General features: G+C 39.7%; 1 protein-coding gene across 6 annotated transcripts in view; it reads left to right on the forward strand.

Moving 5' to 3' along the window:
* The window catches only part of DIAPH3 (diaphanous related formin 3), a 508,403-nt gene extending 489,742 nt beyond the window's left edge, over positions 1-18,661 (forward strand). For 5 of the 6 annotated variants that reach the window (XM_086710920.1, XM_086710913.1, XM_086710939.1 and 2 more), the window contains one exon: positions 15,099-16,443. In XM_086710920.1, coding sequence (XP_086567046.1) covers positions 15,099-15,361 — 263 coding nt within the window. In that variant the 3' untranslated portion in view covers positions 15,362-16,443. Of the gene's footprint in view, positions 1-15,098; positions 16,444-17,513 lie in introns of those variants that run through there. The other variant, XM_025923546.2, reaches the window with a different exon arrangement.
* The last annotated feature ends 125 nt before the right edge of the window (positions 18,662-18,786 follow it).

Below are 18,786 nucleotides of genomic sequence, written 5' to 3' on the forward strand. Positions count from 1 at the left end.
ATTCTCTGATGTTTTCTATGCTTTTTAGAAACCCAGCTAATGTCCTTAAAGTTGTTGTTTTAAATTCTAGTTCAGACATCTTACCTATATCTGCATTGATTAAATTCTTGACCATTATTCCCCCCTGTTTGTTCTTTTGGGGTGAATTCCTCCTTCTTGTCATATTTTTTGTGTGTCATTGTTAGGAAAGCCTGTTATATCCCTCCTTCTAAGAGTAATAGCTATATTAAGAAGAGGTACAAAAAAGACAAAAGGAAGGTAAAACCTAGGTATGTTTTGGTCTGCTTGATAAAAGAAGCTAGATCCACAAAATAATAAATAAATTTTTAAAATAATTAAATTAAAAATTAAAAAAAATTAAAGATTGCTTTTTCTTTATCCTATTAAACAACAACATGAAAGGAAGCTAGATCCTCTTTCTCCTAGAGCTGAAGCTTTACAACACTCTGTGATTAATAGACTGTGCATGAGATGGGTTTGTGCTGGTCTTCTGGGGGTGGGGCCTACTGTGCTGATTCTCAGGCCGACTTGTCCTAGTGGAGATGCACCTGCAGGGTGCAAGGGGGTGGGGTTTGGTGTAAGTGGCTCTGGCCTCCACTAGGTGGCACTGTTTTGCTCACTGAAGTCAGTCTGTGCTGATGGGTGGGAGAGGGAAGGGGAGATGGTCTACTCCACTCTTTAATCCTGTCAGCAGGAAGCTTGCAGTGCCACTGTTCAGGAAGCCTTCACAGAAGAGCAAACAATAAAACAACCTCTTGTGTCCCCAGTTTCCACCAGATCCCTGCCTTCACCCTGTCTGCATCCAAGCTATCTGCCTGCCAGGTGGCACAGCACTCCTGTGTTTTATCTCAGGTGTATGGCTGGCTTTCAAAACTCCAAATTTTAGAGATTAGTGCGGCACAGACACACACTGATCCTCTAGGGGAGGGTCTTGCTGTGCTGTGGCCATGCTGGCTTGTCTCAGAAGTTGTGTTATAGGGCAGCAGTTTAGAGGTTAGGGTAAAGCTCAGGAGAAAGCCGACACCAAGGCTTGTTGCCCTCAGCCGGTATCCCCATTCCTATGTTAGTGTATGGGACAGCTCAATGGCACATGCCAAGTCTTTTGCCCACCAGAGAGGCCTTGCCACATCTCCCAAATGCACTCCAAGCAGGGGAACTGCTTCTCCCCATGTGACCCAAGGGATCCTGAGACCATACTACTTGCTTCTGGTTCTCTTCCCTCCTTTCCCACCAGAGCACCACCAAGCCCACAAGGCACAGACCCTGGTGATGGTGTTGACCTTTGAAACTTGAGACTCTGCACTCTGCTATTTGTAAAAACTTGCAGTATTCAGCCCCTCTCTCTTTCCCAGTCAATAGTTTTATGGAAGTTTTTCTTGTGCATTTCTCTTCTCGTGCTTTCACTCATTCTCTCTTTTTCTTTCACTCCTCTATTTGTGATCAGGGTCCCTCCCCATGGTAGCACCCACAGATCTTCTCTCTCCCAAGTCAACTCTCTTCATCTCCTACCTTCCATGCTGTGGCCATTTTTTGTCTCTAGTTATGCAGATTTTCTCGCTCAGCCCTCAGTTTGATATCTTGGGTGTTTAGAATGATTATCTAGCTGTACTCAAGGGATAAGGCGAGCCTAGGGTCCCCCTACTCCTCGATCATCTTAACTCTGTTTCTCTTTACTCAACTATCTATTTGCCTAAGTTTTAAAATAATACTTTCTCCTTTGTTTTTGTTTCTTTGTTTTCTGATAAGATTTTTTTCCCTGAGGGGCCCCTGGGTGGCTCAGTCGGTTAAACTTCTGACTTTGGCTCAGGTGTTAATCTCCAAGTTCATGAGTTTGAGCCCCGCATCAAGCTCTCCGCTGTCAGTGGAGGATTCCACTTGGGATCCTCTGTCCCCCTCTCTGCCCCTCCCCTACATGCATGCATGTGCAATCTCTTTCACAAATAAATGAACATTTAAAAACAAAAAAGAATTTCCTCCCTGAAATTGGTGTTTCATTTTTATTGAAGGATAGTTGGCATACAATCTTTATTAGTTTAAGCTGTACAACAATTTGACAACTCTACAGGTTATGCCGTGCTCATTGTAAGTTACCTACCAGCTGTCACCGTACAACATTCATACAACACAATTACAATACCACTAGCTGTATTCCCCATGATGTGCCTTTTATCCCTGTGACCTATTCATTCCATAACTGGAAGCTTCTCTCTCTTACTCCCCTTAACACATTTTGCTCATCTCCCTAACCTCTCCCCTCTGGCCACTGTCAGGTTTTTTTCTTTGTATTTATGGGTCTGTTAATGCATTTTTTTTTGTTTGTGCATTTGTCTTCTAAATTCGACATGTTAGTAAAATCATATGATATTTATCTTTCTCTGATTTCACTTAGCATAATACCCTCCTGGTCCATCTTTGTTTTCTCAAATGTCAATATCTCATTTTTTTATGGCTGAATAATATTCTATTGCATATATAAACCACATCTTCTTTATCCATTCTTCTGTCAGTTAACACTTTGCAAATAATGCTGCAATAAAGATAGGGATGCATAGATCTTTTAAAATTAGCATTTTTGTTTTCTTTGGCTAAATACTCCATAGTGAAAGTACTAGATTATATGGTATTTCTATTTTAATTTTTTGAAGAACCTCCATATTATTTTCCATAGTAGCTATACCAATTTATATTCCAACCAACAGTGCACAACTTTGCCAGTGCTTGTTGTGTCTTTGTTTTTGGTATGAGGTAACATCTCAGTGTGGTTTTGATTTACATTTCCCTGATAATTAGTGATGTTGGCCATCTGCGTGTCTTCTTTCAAAAAATGTCTATTCAGATCCCATGCCCATTTTTTATCTGATTATTTGGCTTTTTGGGGTTGAGTTGTATAAGGTCTCATTTACAAATATCTTCTCCCATTCAATAGCTGTCTTACCATTTTGTTGATGGTTTCCTTTGCTGTGCAAAAGCTTTTTATTTTGGTGTAGTCCCAATAGTTTATTTTTGCTTTTGTTTCCTTTGTCTGAGGAGACATATTTAGATAAATGTTGCTAAGGCCAATGCAAGAGATTACTGCCCATGTTTACTTATGAGAGTGTTACGGTTTCAGGTCTCGCCTTTAGGTCTTTAATTTACTCTTAGTTTATTTTTGTCCATGATGTAAGAAAGTGGTCCAGTTTCATTCTTTTGCATACAGCTCTTCGGTTTTCCCAACACCATTTACTGAACAGACTGTCTCTTCCCACTGCATATTCTTGCCGCTTTTGTCATGAATGAACTTACCACATATGCATGGGTTTATATGCATGGTTTTATTCCGAGGCTTTCTATTCTATTCCATTGATATGTGTATCTATTTCTGCCCAGTGCCATACTATTTGATTGTTATGTCTTTGTAGTATATCTTGAAATCTAGGATTGTGATACTTTCTTTCTCAAGATTGCTTTGGCTATTTGGAGTCTTTGGCAGATTCATGCAAATTTTAGGATTATTTGTTCTAGTTCTATGAAAAATGCTATTGGTATATTGATAGGGATTACATTGAATATGTAGATTGCTTTAAGAGGTATGGACATTTTAGGGGCGCCTGGGTGGCTCAGTCAGTTAAGCATCTGACTTCAGCTCAGGTCACGATCTCACAGCTCATGGGTTCGAGCCCCGTGTCGGGCTCTGTGCTGAAAGCTCAGAGCCTGGAGCCTGCTTCGGATTCTGTGTCTCCTTCTCTCTCTCTACCCCTCCTCTGCTCATGCTCTGTCTCTCTCTGTCTCAAAAATAAACAAACATTAAAAAAATTTAAGAGGTATGGACATTTTAACAATAATTCTTCAAATTTGTGAGCATGTATGTCTTTCCATTTGTGTCATCATTAGTTTCTTTTATTTTTGAGAGAGAGAGGGAGACAGAGCATGAGCAGGGGAGGGAGAGAGAGAGGAAGACACAGAATCTGAAGCGGGCTCCAGGCTCTGAGCTGTCAGCACAGAGCCCAGCATGGGGCTTGAACTCACGAACTGTGAGATCATGACCTGAGCTGAAGTCGGATGCTTGGCTGACTGAGCCATCCAGGCACCCCATCTTTAGTTTCTTTCATCAGTGTTTTATAATATTCAAAGTACAGGGTTTTTTTACCTCCTTGGTTAAGTTTATTCCTATGAATTTTATTTCTGGTGCAATTGTAAATAGGATTGTTTTCTTAATTTCTCTTTCTGCAATGTTATTATTAGTGTACAGAAACAACAGATTTCTATATATTAACTTTGTATTCTGCAACTTTACTAGATTTATTACTGCCAGTAGTTTTTGATTGGAGTCTTTAGAGTTTTCTATGTATCATGTCATGTCACCTACAAATAGTGACAATTTTACTTTTTTCATACCAATTTGGACCCTTCAGTTTTTCTTGTCTGATTGCTATTGCTAGAACTTCCAGTACTAGATTGAGTAAAAGTGGAGACAGTGAACATCCTCTTTCCTGATCCTAGAGGAAAAGCTCTCAGTTTCCCACCATTGAGTATGATGTTAGCTGTGTTTTTGTCCAAAATTGTTTTTATTATGTTAAGGTATGTTCTCTAAGGCCATTTCATTGAAAGTTTATATCGTGAACAGATGTTGAATATTGTTAAATGCATTTTCTGTATTGTTTATTCTTTTTCTAGTTCCTTTAGGCTTAAGGTTAGGTTATTTGAGCTTTTTCTCGTTTCTTGAAATTGGCCTCCTGGAACTATTTTTGTTGTGTCTTAAAGATTTTGAAGCGTTGTGTTTTCATTTTTATTGGTCTCCATGTATTTTTATTTCCTCTTTGGTTTTTTTCATTGACACATGGGTTGTTCAGTAGTATATTGTTTCACCTGCCATGTTTTTCCCATTTTTTTCTTCTAATTGATTACTAATTTCATACCATTGTTGTTGGGAAAGATGCTTAATAGGATTTTAACCTTTTTGAATTCATTGAGACTTGTTTTGTGGCCTAACGTGATCTATCCTGGAAAATGTTCCATGTGCATTGATTTCTCTGCGTGGATGATCTATCCATTGATGTAAGTGGGGTGTTAAAGTCGCCTAGTATTATTTTACTATTGTCAGTTTCTCCCTTTTTGTCTGCTAATATTTGCTATATTTTTTTAGATGCTCCAATGTTGGATGCTCCTAAAATTATGGGCCTGGGATGTTCCGGGGTGTTTTGTACCTGTGTCATCTGGGCAAGAGGGCTGAAGCTGTAGTGAGCGCTGATCAGGGATTTACCAACATGTTCCGTGTTGGGTGGCCTTGGTGGGATGTCTGGGGCTAGTGTGGACCTTTGAGCCCAGGGCTCACTGAGGTCATAGATCAGCTAGGCTGCCTGGACCCTGCTCCTATCCACACTATCAAGGTGGAGGGGAAATGAAAACCATACCACTTGCCAACCCTTTAAACCCAGAAAGCTCTCCTGACATTTGGCCAAGTTCTAGGGTAGATCCTTTATATTCTACTTGTTCTTTTAAACCACGCCATCTGGGGCTGGTATGGGCTAGGTCCCCAGGGCTCCCAAAGGTGGCAGGATGGCTATTGAGCCTGGACACTCTTCCCATCTATACTATCAAGGTAGAAGAGGAACATAAACAGTGGCACTTGCCGGCCCCTCTGAGCTGGAGAGAGTCCAGTAGCTCTGCTGCCATTTGGCAGGGCTCAGGGCTGGTTCCTTTATATTCTAGTTGCCTTTTTTAAACTTCAGGGTTTGTTTCGTTTTGATGTTTTTCTGTACCCCAGGGCAGATGAATCCGCACAAGGTCCCTTTGCCTCCATCTCTTGCATTATCTATCTGGTCTTGTGCAGAAGCTGTCCATTCAGGCCTCAGTTCTTCAGGAGGAATAAACAGGTGTAAATTTGGTGTGCCCAGGGAGGAGATGAATTCTGGGTCTTCCTACACCCACCATCCATAACCATAGCCTTTCTTATTCCTGAAATTGGCATTTTAAAGAGACCTAGGTAAGAATTCCTGGAGGGATCAAGTAGAACATTTACATTTCAAAGGCACAGAGAAAGAATGTAAGTTCCTCTGTGCCCAACTTTTGTTTTTTAGGGCCAAAACTTTTACAATATTTACAAAAAGCCTTTCAGGATAAATAGAGGAGGTTTGGGGGTTGGTAAAAAGAATAGGTGGGCTTTAAATTGTTTCTGGAGCTGCTTTTCTGGTTTTGTAAAGATTTGTAAAGTAGTTTTTATTCAATTTTAGAGAGAGAGTGAGGGGTCGGGAGGCAGAGAAAGAGAGAGAACCCCAAGTAGGCTCTGCACTGTCATTGTGAGCCCGATGCATGGCTTGATGTCAAGAACCATGAGATCATGACCTGAGCCAAAAGCAAGAGTCTGAAGCTTAACCAACTGAGCCACCCGGGCTCCCAAAGGACAGTTGCCTTTAATTCCTCAAGGAATTGGGTTGTAACTAAAATGACACCATAGATTGATCCACCTATTAATCCATTTATGAGAGCTTTAGAAAGTTTTTCTTGCCTTCTGGGTACATAGTTTCATTTTAGTTAAGGGGAGAAGGCCTTAAAAATATTCCCATTAGGCTCCAATTAACAGCTTCTGACCTAAGAGCTACTTCATTCGAGTTGGTATTTAAGAATTTGCATGGCCCAGGGGTGCCAGCTGGCTCAGTTAAGCTCCTGACTTCAGCTCAGGTCATGATCTCACAGTTCATGAGTTCAAGCCCCATGTTGGGCTCTGTGCTGACAGCTCTGCTCCTGAAGCCTGCTTCAGATTCTGTGTCTCCCTCTGTCTCTGCCCCTCCTCCACTCGTGCTCGCGCTTTCTCTCTCAAAAATAAACATTTAAAATTTTTTTTTAAATTTGCATATCTTGGAGCCTGCTTCAGATTTTGTGTCTCCTCTCTCTGCCCTCCCCTGCTCTCACTCTCTCTCTCAAAAATAAATATTAATTTTTTTTTTTTTTAAGAATTTGCATAGGACCTTTAAGTACACTTCTTTTTCCAGTGTCCAGGTGATTACAAATGAAACATTCACCCTTGGACCATCATTCTGATGGTGGATACCTAAAGGGTGTAATGTGGGCAGCCAAGCAGGATCTCAGGTGTGTGGCTTTGGGTCTGTGGTAGCTGTAAGGCCAGTAGTGTGGCTGACTTTTGTTTGCAGTTGTGTTCCAAAGACCTTTCAGTGTTCAGCTGTGGTTGTAAGTTCAGATACTAAAAGATTTGTTGCTATTTTGTGAGTTTCTATGGGTTCATGAGGGGACCATGCTGAAAATCAAACATCTCCAAAACTGTCATCAGTGTTTTGCCATTTTGCTTCCCACATCCATTCTTGGACTTTGCCAGGTCCCACCATCATTTGTACAAGCTGATAAGGATCTGGCAGACTGGGGTTGTAGGCCCTAATAATGACTAAATTCTTCAGAACACTTTTGGGGATCCTCCCCTTAGGAAATTCTATAATTATGACCCTTATTTCATTGTTGACCAAGGAGTTAAGGATACCCGAGAAGGATCACCCAGGACCTTGGGTGGTTTATTGTAAAGGTAACTGTTTAATAGTCTCTTCAGAGTGGAAAGGCAGTTCAGACAGAGTTAGAACATGAGTACTCAGGTAAGGAAAGGTAGAGGAGAGTGATAGGAGTCATGTCAGCTTTATCGTCATTTGTTTTAGGTACTTCTTATGTCTTTAATTTTTCATGAGCCTTTAACAACAAATTTTTTAATGAAATAGTTTAGAATCTTGAAGCCTTTTAGGAGTTTTTGCACACCAATTAAAGTAGGCACCCCATTCTGTTTAATTCAGGAACCCTTGCTTTCAAGTGTACTTTTTAAGTGAAAGATCTTGTCTAATTGAGATGCTCCCCATAATGGCTATTTTAATTCTAGGTTGCCTTTAGTAAGATTTTGCCACTTTCGTAGATATTTATACATTCCGTAACCATAGTCTTAGACATGAAATAAGCAGGTGTGCTGTAAGGTGACACACTCAACTTTTTTGGAATTTAAAGATCTCATTTAATTTTTTTTTTTTTTTTTTTTTTTTTTTTTTTTTTTCTTAAGCTAAGCCTTTGGGTCTCTTGGAGTCAAACTAATACTTAAAAGGGATGTGCCTCTGGGTTGGGGGTTGTGTGGTGTTTGCCGTATACCTCATTGCGTAGATATTGAGGTTGGCAGGTGACCTAGGGTCAATCTAACCTGTCCCATGACTAACTTATCCTAACATGAGTCTTGGGTTAGGTGGCAAGAGCTTTAACAGCTTTTAAATACTAGACTTTTGTCCCCCAGTTTTGTAGCTGCTTCCCAGATTCCTTTAGCAATAGCTTTTCTCTACACAAAACAAGACCAACAAACCTGTGCACCTTAACACACCAGCAGTAACCAAAAGATGTTGCTGCAGCCTGGACAAGAAAAGACCCTGTGTGGCCCACTACTAATTCCCACCATGGAATCTTGGGCTGGGGGAAGTACTGAACCAGCAGACCTCAACAAATAGGGACTGGAACTCCACATAACTGGGGAATTGCAGACTGCCACGAACAGTTCCCATGTGGATTTGGGAACAGAAACAAGGCCTGGGGGTATCCAGCAATTCAACAAGAATTGTGGCCTGAACTACCAGCAGCTCCCAATGTCGAACTGACAGGAAAGCCAGTTAGATCAGAAGCTCAGCACCAGAGCTGAAGTCAGAACCAAGAGGAACTTACAGCCCTCAGAAATGGCAAGAAAGGACTCAGAAATGTTCATGGGTCCTGCTCCTGTGTTTCTGGTTGTTTCCAAAGCCCCCAGAAGTTCACTTCAGAACCCACTGCTGCCACCAAATCTATTAGAAAGCAAAATCCGACTGAGTAAATTTGAAGATCAAACTGGCTTTAGTCAACAGTTAATCAGGCAGCATCCCATCTAGAATGTAGAAAGGAGCTTCGATGAGTTATAAGAAGACTGTGGAAGCTATGGAAGACTTTTACAGGCTGAAAGAGGGTGACAAAGAAAAGGGTGTTTTGTTTCAGGCGAGGCCTCCTTCCTTTGAAACGGGACAGAAAGGGTCGATTGGGCAGATTACCTCACTAGTGCTAACCAGAAAATTCCAGATTGATTGGTAACCTTTAGTTACATTCATAGGTGAAGCTTAAACTGCAATCAGGTTAGGTATAAGTCTTGGTTTGCTGATGTGCGGCTCAGCACAAGTGACTCCAGTTTGGACATGTTTTGTTAACAGGTGGCAATTATTTTCTCAATCCAGAGATATCCTTTATTTATCATTGTCTTTGTTTTGTGAATTGGGGGAGTAACTGTTTTGTTGTTTTTGTTTCTACATAATCGGTTTCAGTAAGAGTGTCTTGGCACTCCCAAAAGATTTGGACTGTATACAAAATGCCCTTTTGCTCTTTTTGTCACTTTTACACGTTTTCAATACAAAAGGTAAAATGAACAGCAAAATGAAACTAAGGGAAGACAATTATTTATAGCATCAGTAAATCAACGGTAAGAAACACCACAGGGATATGGGCTGCTGGCGGCCAGCACTAACTTCAGTTATTGCATAGATTAAAAACATATATTTGTCACACACTTTACTATCATGTACACCCAGTAGTGCTTTAAAAATTATATTTATGGGTTATTTTTTTCTCTCACCAAAGTAAAGCCATTTCTGGGGTGAAACAAACAGCTACTTAGTAGGTCAAAGTAATAGTTAGGAGCAAAAGGTAAAGAACTGTGAAGAGAAACCAAACTTCAGGAAGACTAAACAGATGCAGTCAATTTAGGACACCAGAGTTTTGTATTCTTCCTCCTGTCAAAGCTGCCACAGGCTCACCAGTGACCACAAAAGGCAGGAGCTCAATTTTATATTTCATCTGAGAGTTGGCACTTCTAAGAAGCCAGTGCCCATTAGAACCACAATGTGATGGGGGATCAATACCGACTTAAAGGGAATAATACCTCTTTCTAAACCATAACTGATATTTCCTGCAGCTGAGAGGGTTTTCCCCAAGGGCCATCAGCCAGGACTCAGCCTCGCCTCAGCATAAGCAGCATAACAACTGTTGGCTGAAGAAACATTTCCTCCTTTGAAGGCCACGTTGCATATATTTATGTTCAGTCTCTTGTCAGCAACTTTCCTAGTTTCCCATGTCTTTTGTGTTACTGGAGAAACAATGGAAAAATTAGCTCAGGAATGGTGGGTGTTTTTTGTTTTGGGCTTGTTTAGCTTTCTTTGTCTTCCGAATCTGTAGTCCACCAAAGGTCATGTGAGATCCACTCCTAAATGTAGTTTAGGGCTATTTATTCTCCTGTTTAAGTCCAGTGGGTTCTCTGTATTTAACTTTTCATTCAGTTTCAGGGGAAAAAAAAAAAAAAATCCATGGTCGAACTCCAGAATCAATTCTTACGGTGAGAATCATGTCGAAATAAGTGAGTTTTGTCTTAAAGGAAAATAGCATGTATTCTCACACTGTTTATTTCCACAGAAACATAAAAACAAGGTGTGTGGATTAGACTCCCTTACTGACCTACTACTAAGAATAGCAGCTGGTCCCTGCCATCTGTACTATAATCACCAATGGCCCTGGATGTTGGCCATAGTCCTAGATATATCATACTTCCCTTCACAAACATCAATTGTAACATCTTGTAAGCCCTGGATTTGATTCATAAAATAATAGCACAAGCTCCCTCTCTCTGGGGAGTTAAGCAATCATTCTGCTTTGCTTTCATATTTTTAGTTTCTGTTTAAAAATGTGTACTCGTAAGGACTTGAGTTGATGGGATAGAGAAAAGACTTCTTTTTTTCTTGATACCCCAGCCCTGTCTTTCGTGGAAAGAGTCCAAGTGCATCATCTTGTATTTGGAACAGTCTAATTTCATAGGAAAAGGATATGAGCCCACCAGCTTCAAATTACAATTTCTTTTATGTCTCTGATCACCTATATAGAGCTCTCTCCAAAAAAGGGTTGTGGCATGCCCCTGATGTTCAAAGCGAACCATGTAGAAATGAAGTGCATGTTTTTGTGTGGAATTTGTATCTGTGGTTCAGCCCACATGAAGCCACCAATAGTAGACTTTAAAATAATAGTAATGTCAAAAGACACCTGGCTTTGAACCAACATTATAACAAAAGTGAACGTCCAACTCGGTGGCTTCCTCTACCTGTTAACATTTTCTCTAGGTGCAGTGTGATGGGAGACTTCTCCGTCTCAACTTTATCAGCTTTGTGATTTCAGATGAGACTCCCTCAGTTCCACAGTTTGGGTCTCCCATGACTGGGGACAAAGCAAAAAGGAAGAAACTCTGGTCCCACATGAAGGCTCTTGAGGTACTAGGATATAAATGTGAGGGCTGGGGTGAAGAGTTGTTATCTACGAGCTATAAACTCATTTTTTAAAGAAGCCCTTGTGCACTTTTTTATTTCTTTGGTGGTTTCAGGAATGGTCACTTTCTGTTTTGTATCATCTTGTCTGTTGCTTCTCATAAAAGATTCTCCTCCTGGGGCGCCTGGGTGGCGCAGTCGGTTGGGCGTCCGACTTCAGCCAGGTCACGATCTCGCGGTCCGTGAGTTCGAGCCCCACGTCAGGCTCTGGGCTGATGGCTCCGAGCCTGGAGCCTGTTTCCGATTCTGTGTCTCCCTCTCTCTCTGCCCCTCCCCCGTTCATGCTCTGTCTCTCTCTGTCCCAAAAATAAATAAACATTGAAAAAAAAATTTAAAAAAAAAAAAAAAAAAAAAAAAAAAAAAGATTCTCCTCCTGAAACCACAGAGGAGTTAAATGCCAGCTTGGTTTTTCTCTTATCTATGGGTGTGCTGCTGGAACAAAATAATATTTGGGGTTTTCTTAAAAGGGTGGAAATGCTCTTGCCTGCATTGACCCACCCAGTGTTATCCACCTAAGCCTCCGAAGAAGTTCAGAGAGCAAACAGTTAAAGAGAAGCCCAGGCTCTGCTAGGCATTTCATCCTTGGATCTGGCATAGATGGAGTCAAAGAGGACCAAAATATCCAAGTGGATATACAGTCCTTGCTGTTAGCAACACGCAGTTTATTAGTGACCTTGACAAGAGCTGTTTCAGAAGAGGAAAGGGTCAAAAGCATGATTGGAGTGGGTTCAAGAGAAAAATAGGAAGAGAGGAAGTGAGACAGTAAGAATGGGCAATTCTGTTGAGATATTTTGCTATAAAGGCAGTCAACAATTGAGGTAGTAAATGGAGACTGTGGAGTCAAATATATATATTTTTTTCTCTAAAGATTGGGTTTAATACAACATACTTGTATGCTGAGGGGAATGATCACATGAAGAAGGTAACGTTTCCAATATGGTAGAGAGAGGACAAGCTGCAGGGGGGAATGTCGGTGAATAGACAAGTGACAGTAGTATGTGGTGTTCACTGCGAAGATTTGTCCTCAGAGGGGGGCAGAGAAGATCCTAAGGATAGAAGGAGTGTATGTGCGTGAAGTAGGTAGATCGTAGGGGTAGGCAGAAGCTTATGGGAGTTCTCTTCTGATTGCTTCTATGAATGAGTTAAATGGCAGTGAAGGAGAACATGTTGGACAGTTGATAAGAAAGGAGAAGGTGTAAAATATTTGTCTAGGAGAATGGAAGAGTAAATGGACTAGGGAACTGCAGTAGTATTAAGGTCATACTTGAAATTCATGGTCATGAATTTCAGCAAGACCCAGAAAGCAAAGGAGTACATGTGTGACCTTGGACATACTGCTCTGAGGTAGTTTACATGGGTCTACTATCTGCTGTACAAAGTTGTTGAGAGAATTAAATGTGGCAGAAAGCATTTTGAAGTATAAGTACAGGATATGATTATTATGAAACTTAGCTTTGAATTACTTAGCACTTTTCCTTGGCAAAAAGCTTTTCAAATTTGTTTAAGACAGCCTTAGTATCTCTAGAGACAGCATTTGGCTTCTGCCACTGATTTACTCCGTAACTCAGTCGAAGCAAATGACTTAACTTCCTTTTGCTTTTACCTCTCAATCTATAAAACGAGGGTGGTTATGTTTAAAGCACAACAAATGCTTTATAAATAAAGGTGCTATGTAAACGCAAGCTGGTAATAAAATGGTATTTCAAGCTTCACTGGTACGGTCACTGGAAACTCAGGTCAGCCTTGGGGGGTAGGTGCATCCCTTAAGAAGCTTTTATAGAAGGGAAACACGAGTATCTTGAAATTGGTATCACCCACGTTATTTCTATTAACATTTACAACTACTCTTTAAGGTTGATTCATAGAACCTGAGACACAAAAAGTTCCATTGTTAAAGCCAAGCAGAAGCTTGGATTTCAATCCAGATTTCTCTTAAAACCCTATGCCCCTTTTTCATTTTGCCACATAGAGAATTGGGCTTGATACATTGTAGCCAGAGAAGGTATGGGATATTTTGTGTTTATTACACACCCATATTTTAGCCAACTTAATCTCTTGTTTGCCATCGAAAATGGAGCTAGAGTTGCCCAGCAGCAGGATACCAGCTACTTCATTGGAGATATCATCATGATGGAGTCGTTTACAAGAAACCAAATGACAAGAAAAAATAGGAACATCTGGAGAAAGGAGCGTAAGCTGACCAAAGATTTACACTTAGCTACAAATGCAGTTTTCAGACATTCTGGGACAGGAGGGTGGATACTATAAAAATAAATTTGTGTGATCATGGGAACTGCAGGAATAGTATGTCCTCTGTCCTCTTGACTACAAACACAATATGTACATTATATATTTAATTATATAACTAAAGAACTATATAATTTATAAATTACAAAGCATAAATAGCTCTAGGAAAATCAGTGCTCTGTTAGATTTTTATTTTTGAGTAACGATTGCCCAGCTGATAGAGAAGGTGATAGGAAAGCTGTATTTATTTTCTTCCAACAGCTAAAAGGTGATCATACTTCTAAAATTTGTTGAGATTGTCCAAGAAAGTGTGTAAAATACTCATCCATCACTGGAAGCCCCTGGTCAGGAAATGACAGTGCAGTAAATATCTTCAGCAGCCACCTTTTAATGTACAAGCTGTTTTCGGTTGGAATTTTCAGCACTCACATAAAACACACTGTCATGAGTGACTGCTTGTGCTCCAAAGTCATTACTATTGGGATAATGGAACATCTCTCAGCGAATAACCAAAAAACTTTAAATGTCATGTCAAGTTTGTTGAAGCCATTTTCAAGCCCCGTTCAAGGTTGCATGAATATTGAGGGTGTCTGTTTTTTAGAAGTGTTGAGGTCTGTGAGAACTAACTCATAAGGTTGTACAATAGGAGAGTCGGTTAATTAAAAGAAAATCTCGTGTTCCTTGCAAAAGTCAATCAGCCAGAGCCTTTTAGTCATTAGCTACTGCAGCTCTCTCCTTATAGCCTTCTACGTCAGGCTCAGTCACTTACCAATAAAAGAATATGTATGTGTGTATGTATACATGTCTGTATAAATATATCTGTGTGTATTTGACAGATTATGATGTAGATTTGCTAGGAAGTTTTAACAATTTGCCTCCCAAATGCAATATTTCTTTTGAGGGAAGTCGTTGACTTTTTACAGTCCTATTATAAACTTTCCTTTTTGGTTTTTAAAAAAATAATAATTCTCATTATTATTCCAACTAAGGTATATCTTGGGTCATAGAGTTGGAGATAATTTCTTTACCCAGCGCATATTTATTGAGCATCACTTTGCTCCAGAGCCATTTTAGGCACTGACATTAAAGCAGTATTTCGAACCACCTCCCTGCTGTCTTGGAGCTTATATTCTAGTAAAGAGACAGAATGGACGAGTAAACAGGTATATGATGTGTCTGGTGGTTAGGAGTTCAGTGAAGGAAAAAATGAGGAAGGATGCGTGATGGAAAGGGGCAGCGCTATTTCAGTTGTATGGTCAGAAGAGTCCTCTCTATTTAGATAGCATTTGAGCAGAGACCAGAAGGAAATCAGCATTTGTGCTAATGAAATGGTTGTCTATTTACATTTTAGTTTCTTCTTAAACTATGTGTATTTATTTTCAATCTACCTGTCTCTGCTGAATATTTTAATTTAGTCTATCTAAGAGGACTTGTCTGAGAATAATTATTTTAAGTTAATGTGCACAGTCCTTGCTTATCACAGTGATAAGTTTAATGTTTCTTTCTTCCTTACTGTAGAAAATCAGAAAGTGCAGTTGACAGAAGGGTCACGTTCACACTACAATATCAATTGCAACTCAACGAGGACTCCAGTCGCCAAGGAGCTTAATTATAATCTAGACACTCATACGTCTACAGAGAGGATCAAGGCAGTTGAGAAGAAGGAAGCCTGTAATGTAGAAAGCAACAGAAAAAAGGAAATGGAACTTCTTGGCTCTGTTTCTAAAAACGAATCTGTTCCCGAAGTTGAAGCCCTGCTGGCAAGATTACGAGCTTTATAAATTAAACTGGTAAAAAATGATTAAGCCAAATATAAAGCCATGCTCTAAGCTATAACACTTGAAAAAATGCTTTTTATATAAGTGACTTTATATAGTTTAAATTATGATATATATTAGAAAAATAAAGCTAACTACATGATTGCAATGCTTTTTCTATGTACTTGAGGATTTGGCTTATTCAAGATTGTAATGGGTTTTAATGCTTTTCTTGTCTCCTGGTATTCATGTGTTCTATATTTGGTGGCTAAATTATACATAATGCTTTAGAGAACAGGTAGGTAGCCATGTGTTCAGCAATGTGTCCTGAAGAGAATACATTTTATTAAGTCACTGTAATTTTTACCTTACTGTTTTTAGCATTAATGAATATCAAATTATGATGTCAACTCTTGGTGTGTGTGTATGCATGTATATATGGTGTGTGTGTGTATGTATAATATATATATTTATATATTATATACATACACATATATGTGTATTTTATATATATATATATATATATATATATATATATATATATTTCCCATGCATGTCATTTAACATAGGCCCAAGTTTCTCCTTAGTTGGGATCTACATGCTATCAACGTAACATCAGAAACATGAAATTGAATGTAACAGAGCTGTAAGGAAATGAATGTAAGCTCATTATTATCATTGTTGAATTCGTGTTAATTAGAGCCTGCAGGAGACTATAAGGCCGGTGAGCACATTTCCAAAAATGATGTACTAGCAATGTATGCACTCTTCGTGAAATGCACATGCTTTTGTATAAAGTAGATGTATACGGTGTTAGAGTGCTGCCGAAACTCTTAACTGCGAGAGCATTTTTCCCCTTGGTTATTATGACTCTCAGGAAGTAGCATCTTGAAACTTCCCAAGTAACGAAGTTTTTTGGGTTTTTTTTTTTCGGTGAACAAACTTGAAATTACAGTCTCTTTGATCTGACAATCAATAAGTTTAACAAAGATCTAAAGTGTTTCAAGGAAAGTTTCCTATGCATATGTTGCAATTTTCCCTCATTTGGGGCACTGAATTAACTCTTAATCCTATACAAAAGAAAATAAACTTGCTACTCGCACTAACTGAAAAAATTGGGTGTTTTTGTAGTTAGCATATTCTGTGCAAATAGCCTGTGCTATGCAGTCTATCTAAGCATCTATTTTGCTTTATTATGTGCAGTAAATAAATGACTGCTCTTTTACCTTCAGTTAAAAAGCAGTTATGTGGAACCAGTCTGGCGAGGTCCACTGCTTTTTATTTCCTTGTTTAAGTTGCCACCTCCTTTCAGCTCCAAGTTAATAAAGTTAATTAATTAGAACTATGAACCAGGCCCTGTTTATAGACATTGGGGAACAGAGTGTTATCCACAGCCTATGCAGGAATAAATTGTTCTCCTATGTATGGCTGAAATAGAAATTGCACCCAGAGGGCAAAATGCATATTTTCCTGAAAACAAATCTTAACAATGAAGAAAGGTGAAGGACATTTACACATTTTAGCAGACAGGACCCTAACAGCAAGAAAAGAAGTGAAAGAAAAGAATTCTGACGATCAGTTCTTAACATGATTTTGCAAACACTTGGGCTTTTCAGAAGCAAAACTGAAATTCAGCCAGATAGTTTGGACATACCAGGCGGCATGTAAGCACTCTGGAAACTTGGGTCAGGGAGCAGCCACAAGGGAGAAGCAGCCTGGCAAGTAAAGGGAAGTGAAGATGACATAGACCCCCAAGGGCCGAGAAATGCAGGCAAGTCCTAAACAGACGCAGTCAGCCCCCCAGCACCTGTCTGCAGGAGTGGAAGGGCAGCCAGCTAGTGGGAGGACCAGCAGGGGCCGGCCTCCTGCAGGTCAGGGGCCCCACTCCCTCCGCCTCCCTGGCGGGAGTGTGTTCTGATCAGGCCTGGATAGGGGACTATGTTTTGTGTTTACCTCTCCACACCTAAAGAGTACACAGAGGTAAGAGCCAACCAAGAAACAGCTCATTTTCTGCTGCAGAGATTTCAGTGATAAATGCTCCTTCAACAATGGGCAGGGGGGTATGATTAGGGTTTTTAAATCCGTATTATTCCTTTAGCCAACTTTAGATGAAAACTAGACATCGAGGTACAAGTTCATGTTTCCGAGCAAACAGTTTATTCTTTTGAATTTGCAGGTAAATGTGAAGCCAAAACACAGCTCAGCACCCTTGACAAGGATGTTCGTCCAGGCTAGTGACAAACCCCAACTGGGTTCCCACCCCCTCTCAGGTCAGCGTAAAGAATTTGGCAAAAACACACAGACAAGTAAGCACTCAAATACAACAAGTTGTCCAAAAGCAAAGACCTGCTGCTAACAAGTTTTCCCATATATTTGATATTTGAAGTGATTTATAAACAAGGGAGGCAGTCCAATCATACAGCAGCCCCCCTCCCCCCACCACTGCCTTATCCTCAGGGGATTCATTCAAAGACATCCTCCCCAGGGGATGCCTGAAATTGCAAGTAGTACCAAACCCTAAATAGACTATGCTTTTTCCTATACAAAGTTTAATGTCTAATTAGGCACAGTAAGAGATGAACAGCAATACTAATACTAAAATAGAATAATTGTAACTATACACTATAATAAAAGGCTATAGGAATGAATGTAGCTTCTATCAGAATAACTTCATGTACTATACTCCTCCTTTTTGTGATGACGGGAGACGATAAAATGTCTCCGTGATGCAAGGAGGTGAGGTGAACATTGCAGGTGTAGTTTTAAGCTACTATAACCTTCTGACAGTATGTCAGACTGAGGATTATCTGCTTCCAGACTATGGCTGAGCACAGGTAACGGAAACCATGGAAAGTTAAACCAGAAATGAAGGCATGGAGGGACCACTCTATATGCATGTATGTCCTTTGTTAACATTTAGATATTTAAACAAAATGTATCAAAGTTTATATGAGGAAGTAGATGGTTCAATAATTTATGTCATACATTTTCTGGTAAATCTAGAAAATGCAATTATTTATACCAAGTTTCTCCAAAACTCTAGTTATTACCACACTATTTAGTCAAAAAGAGGACTCAGTAATGACTTTAAAATGTTAGTTTAGCCACAAATGATTATTGCCTGGGTTGATCCGTTCTTATTTTAAAATACAATCCAATGTGGATGTGAGTTTCCTAGTTAAAAACAAAACCCTCCTTTATGGTTAAGCACAGGTGGGCCAGGAGCACATTTCGAGGTTACTTTTGTGCCAACTTTTTGTACACACTATGTAACTTTTGGAAAGTAATAGGCCCTAATAAACAAACTGCTATTTGATTGAACCTCAAAAAGTGGCATTTGTGTTCTTCTTCATATTAATTGTTAAAATTTTTGCAATCCAGGAATCATAAGCTGGCAGTGTAACCATATTCGATTTTGTCTAGTCAGTTGTTAAAAGTAGCTCTTCTAT

Source organism: Puma concolor, chromosome A1, assembly GCF_028749965.1.
Source record: "Puma concolor isolate L17-30 chromosome A1, mPumCon1.1.hap2, whole genome shotgun sequence".
NCBI lineage: Eukaryota > Metazoa > Chordata > Mammalia > Carnivora > Felidae > Puma > Puma concolor.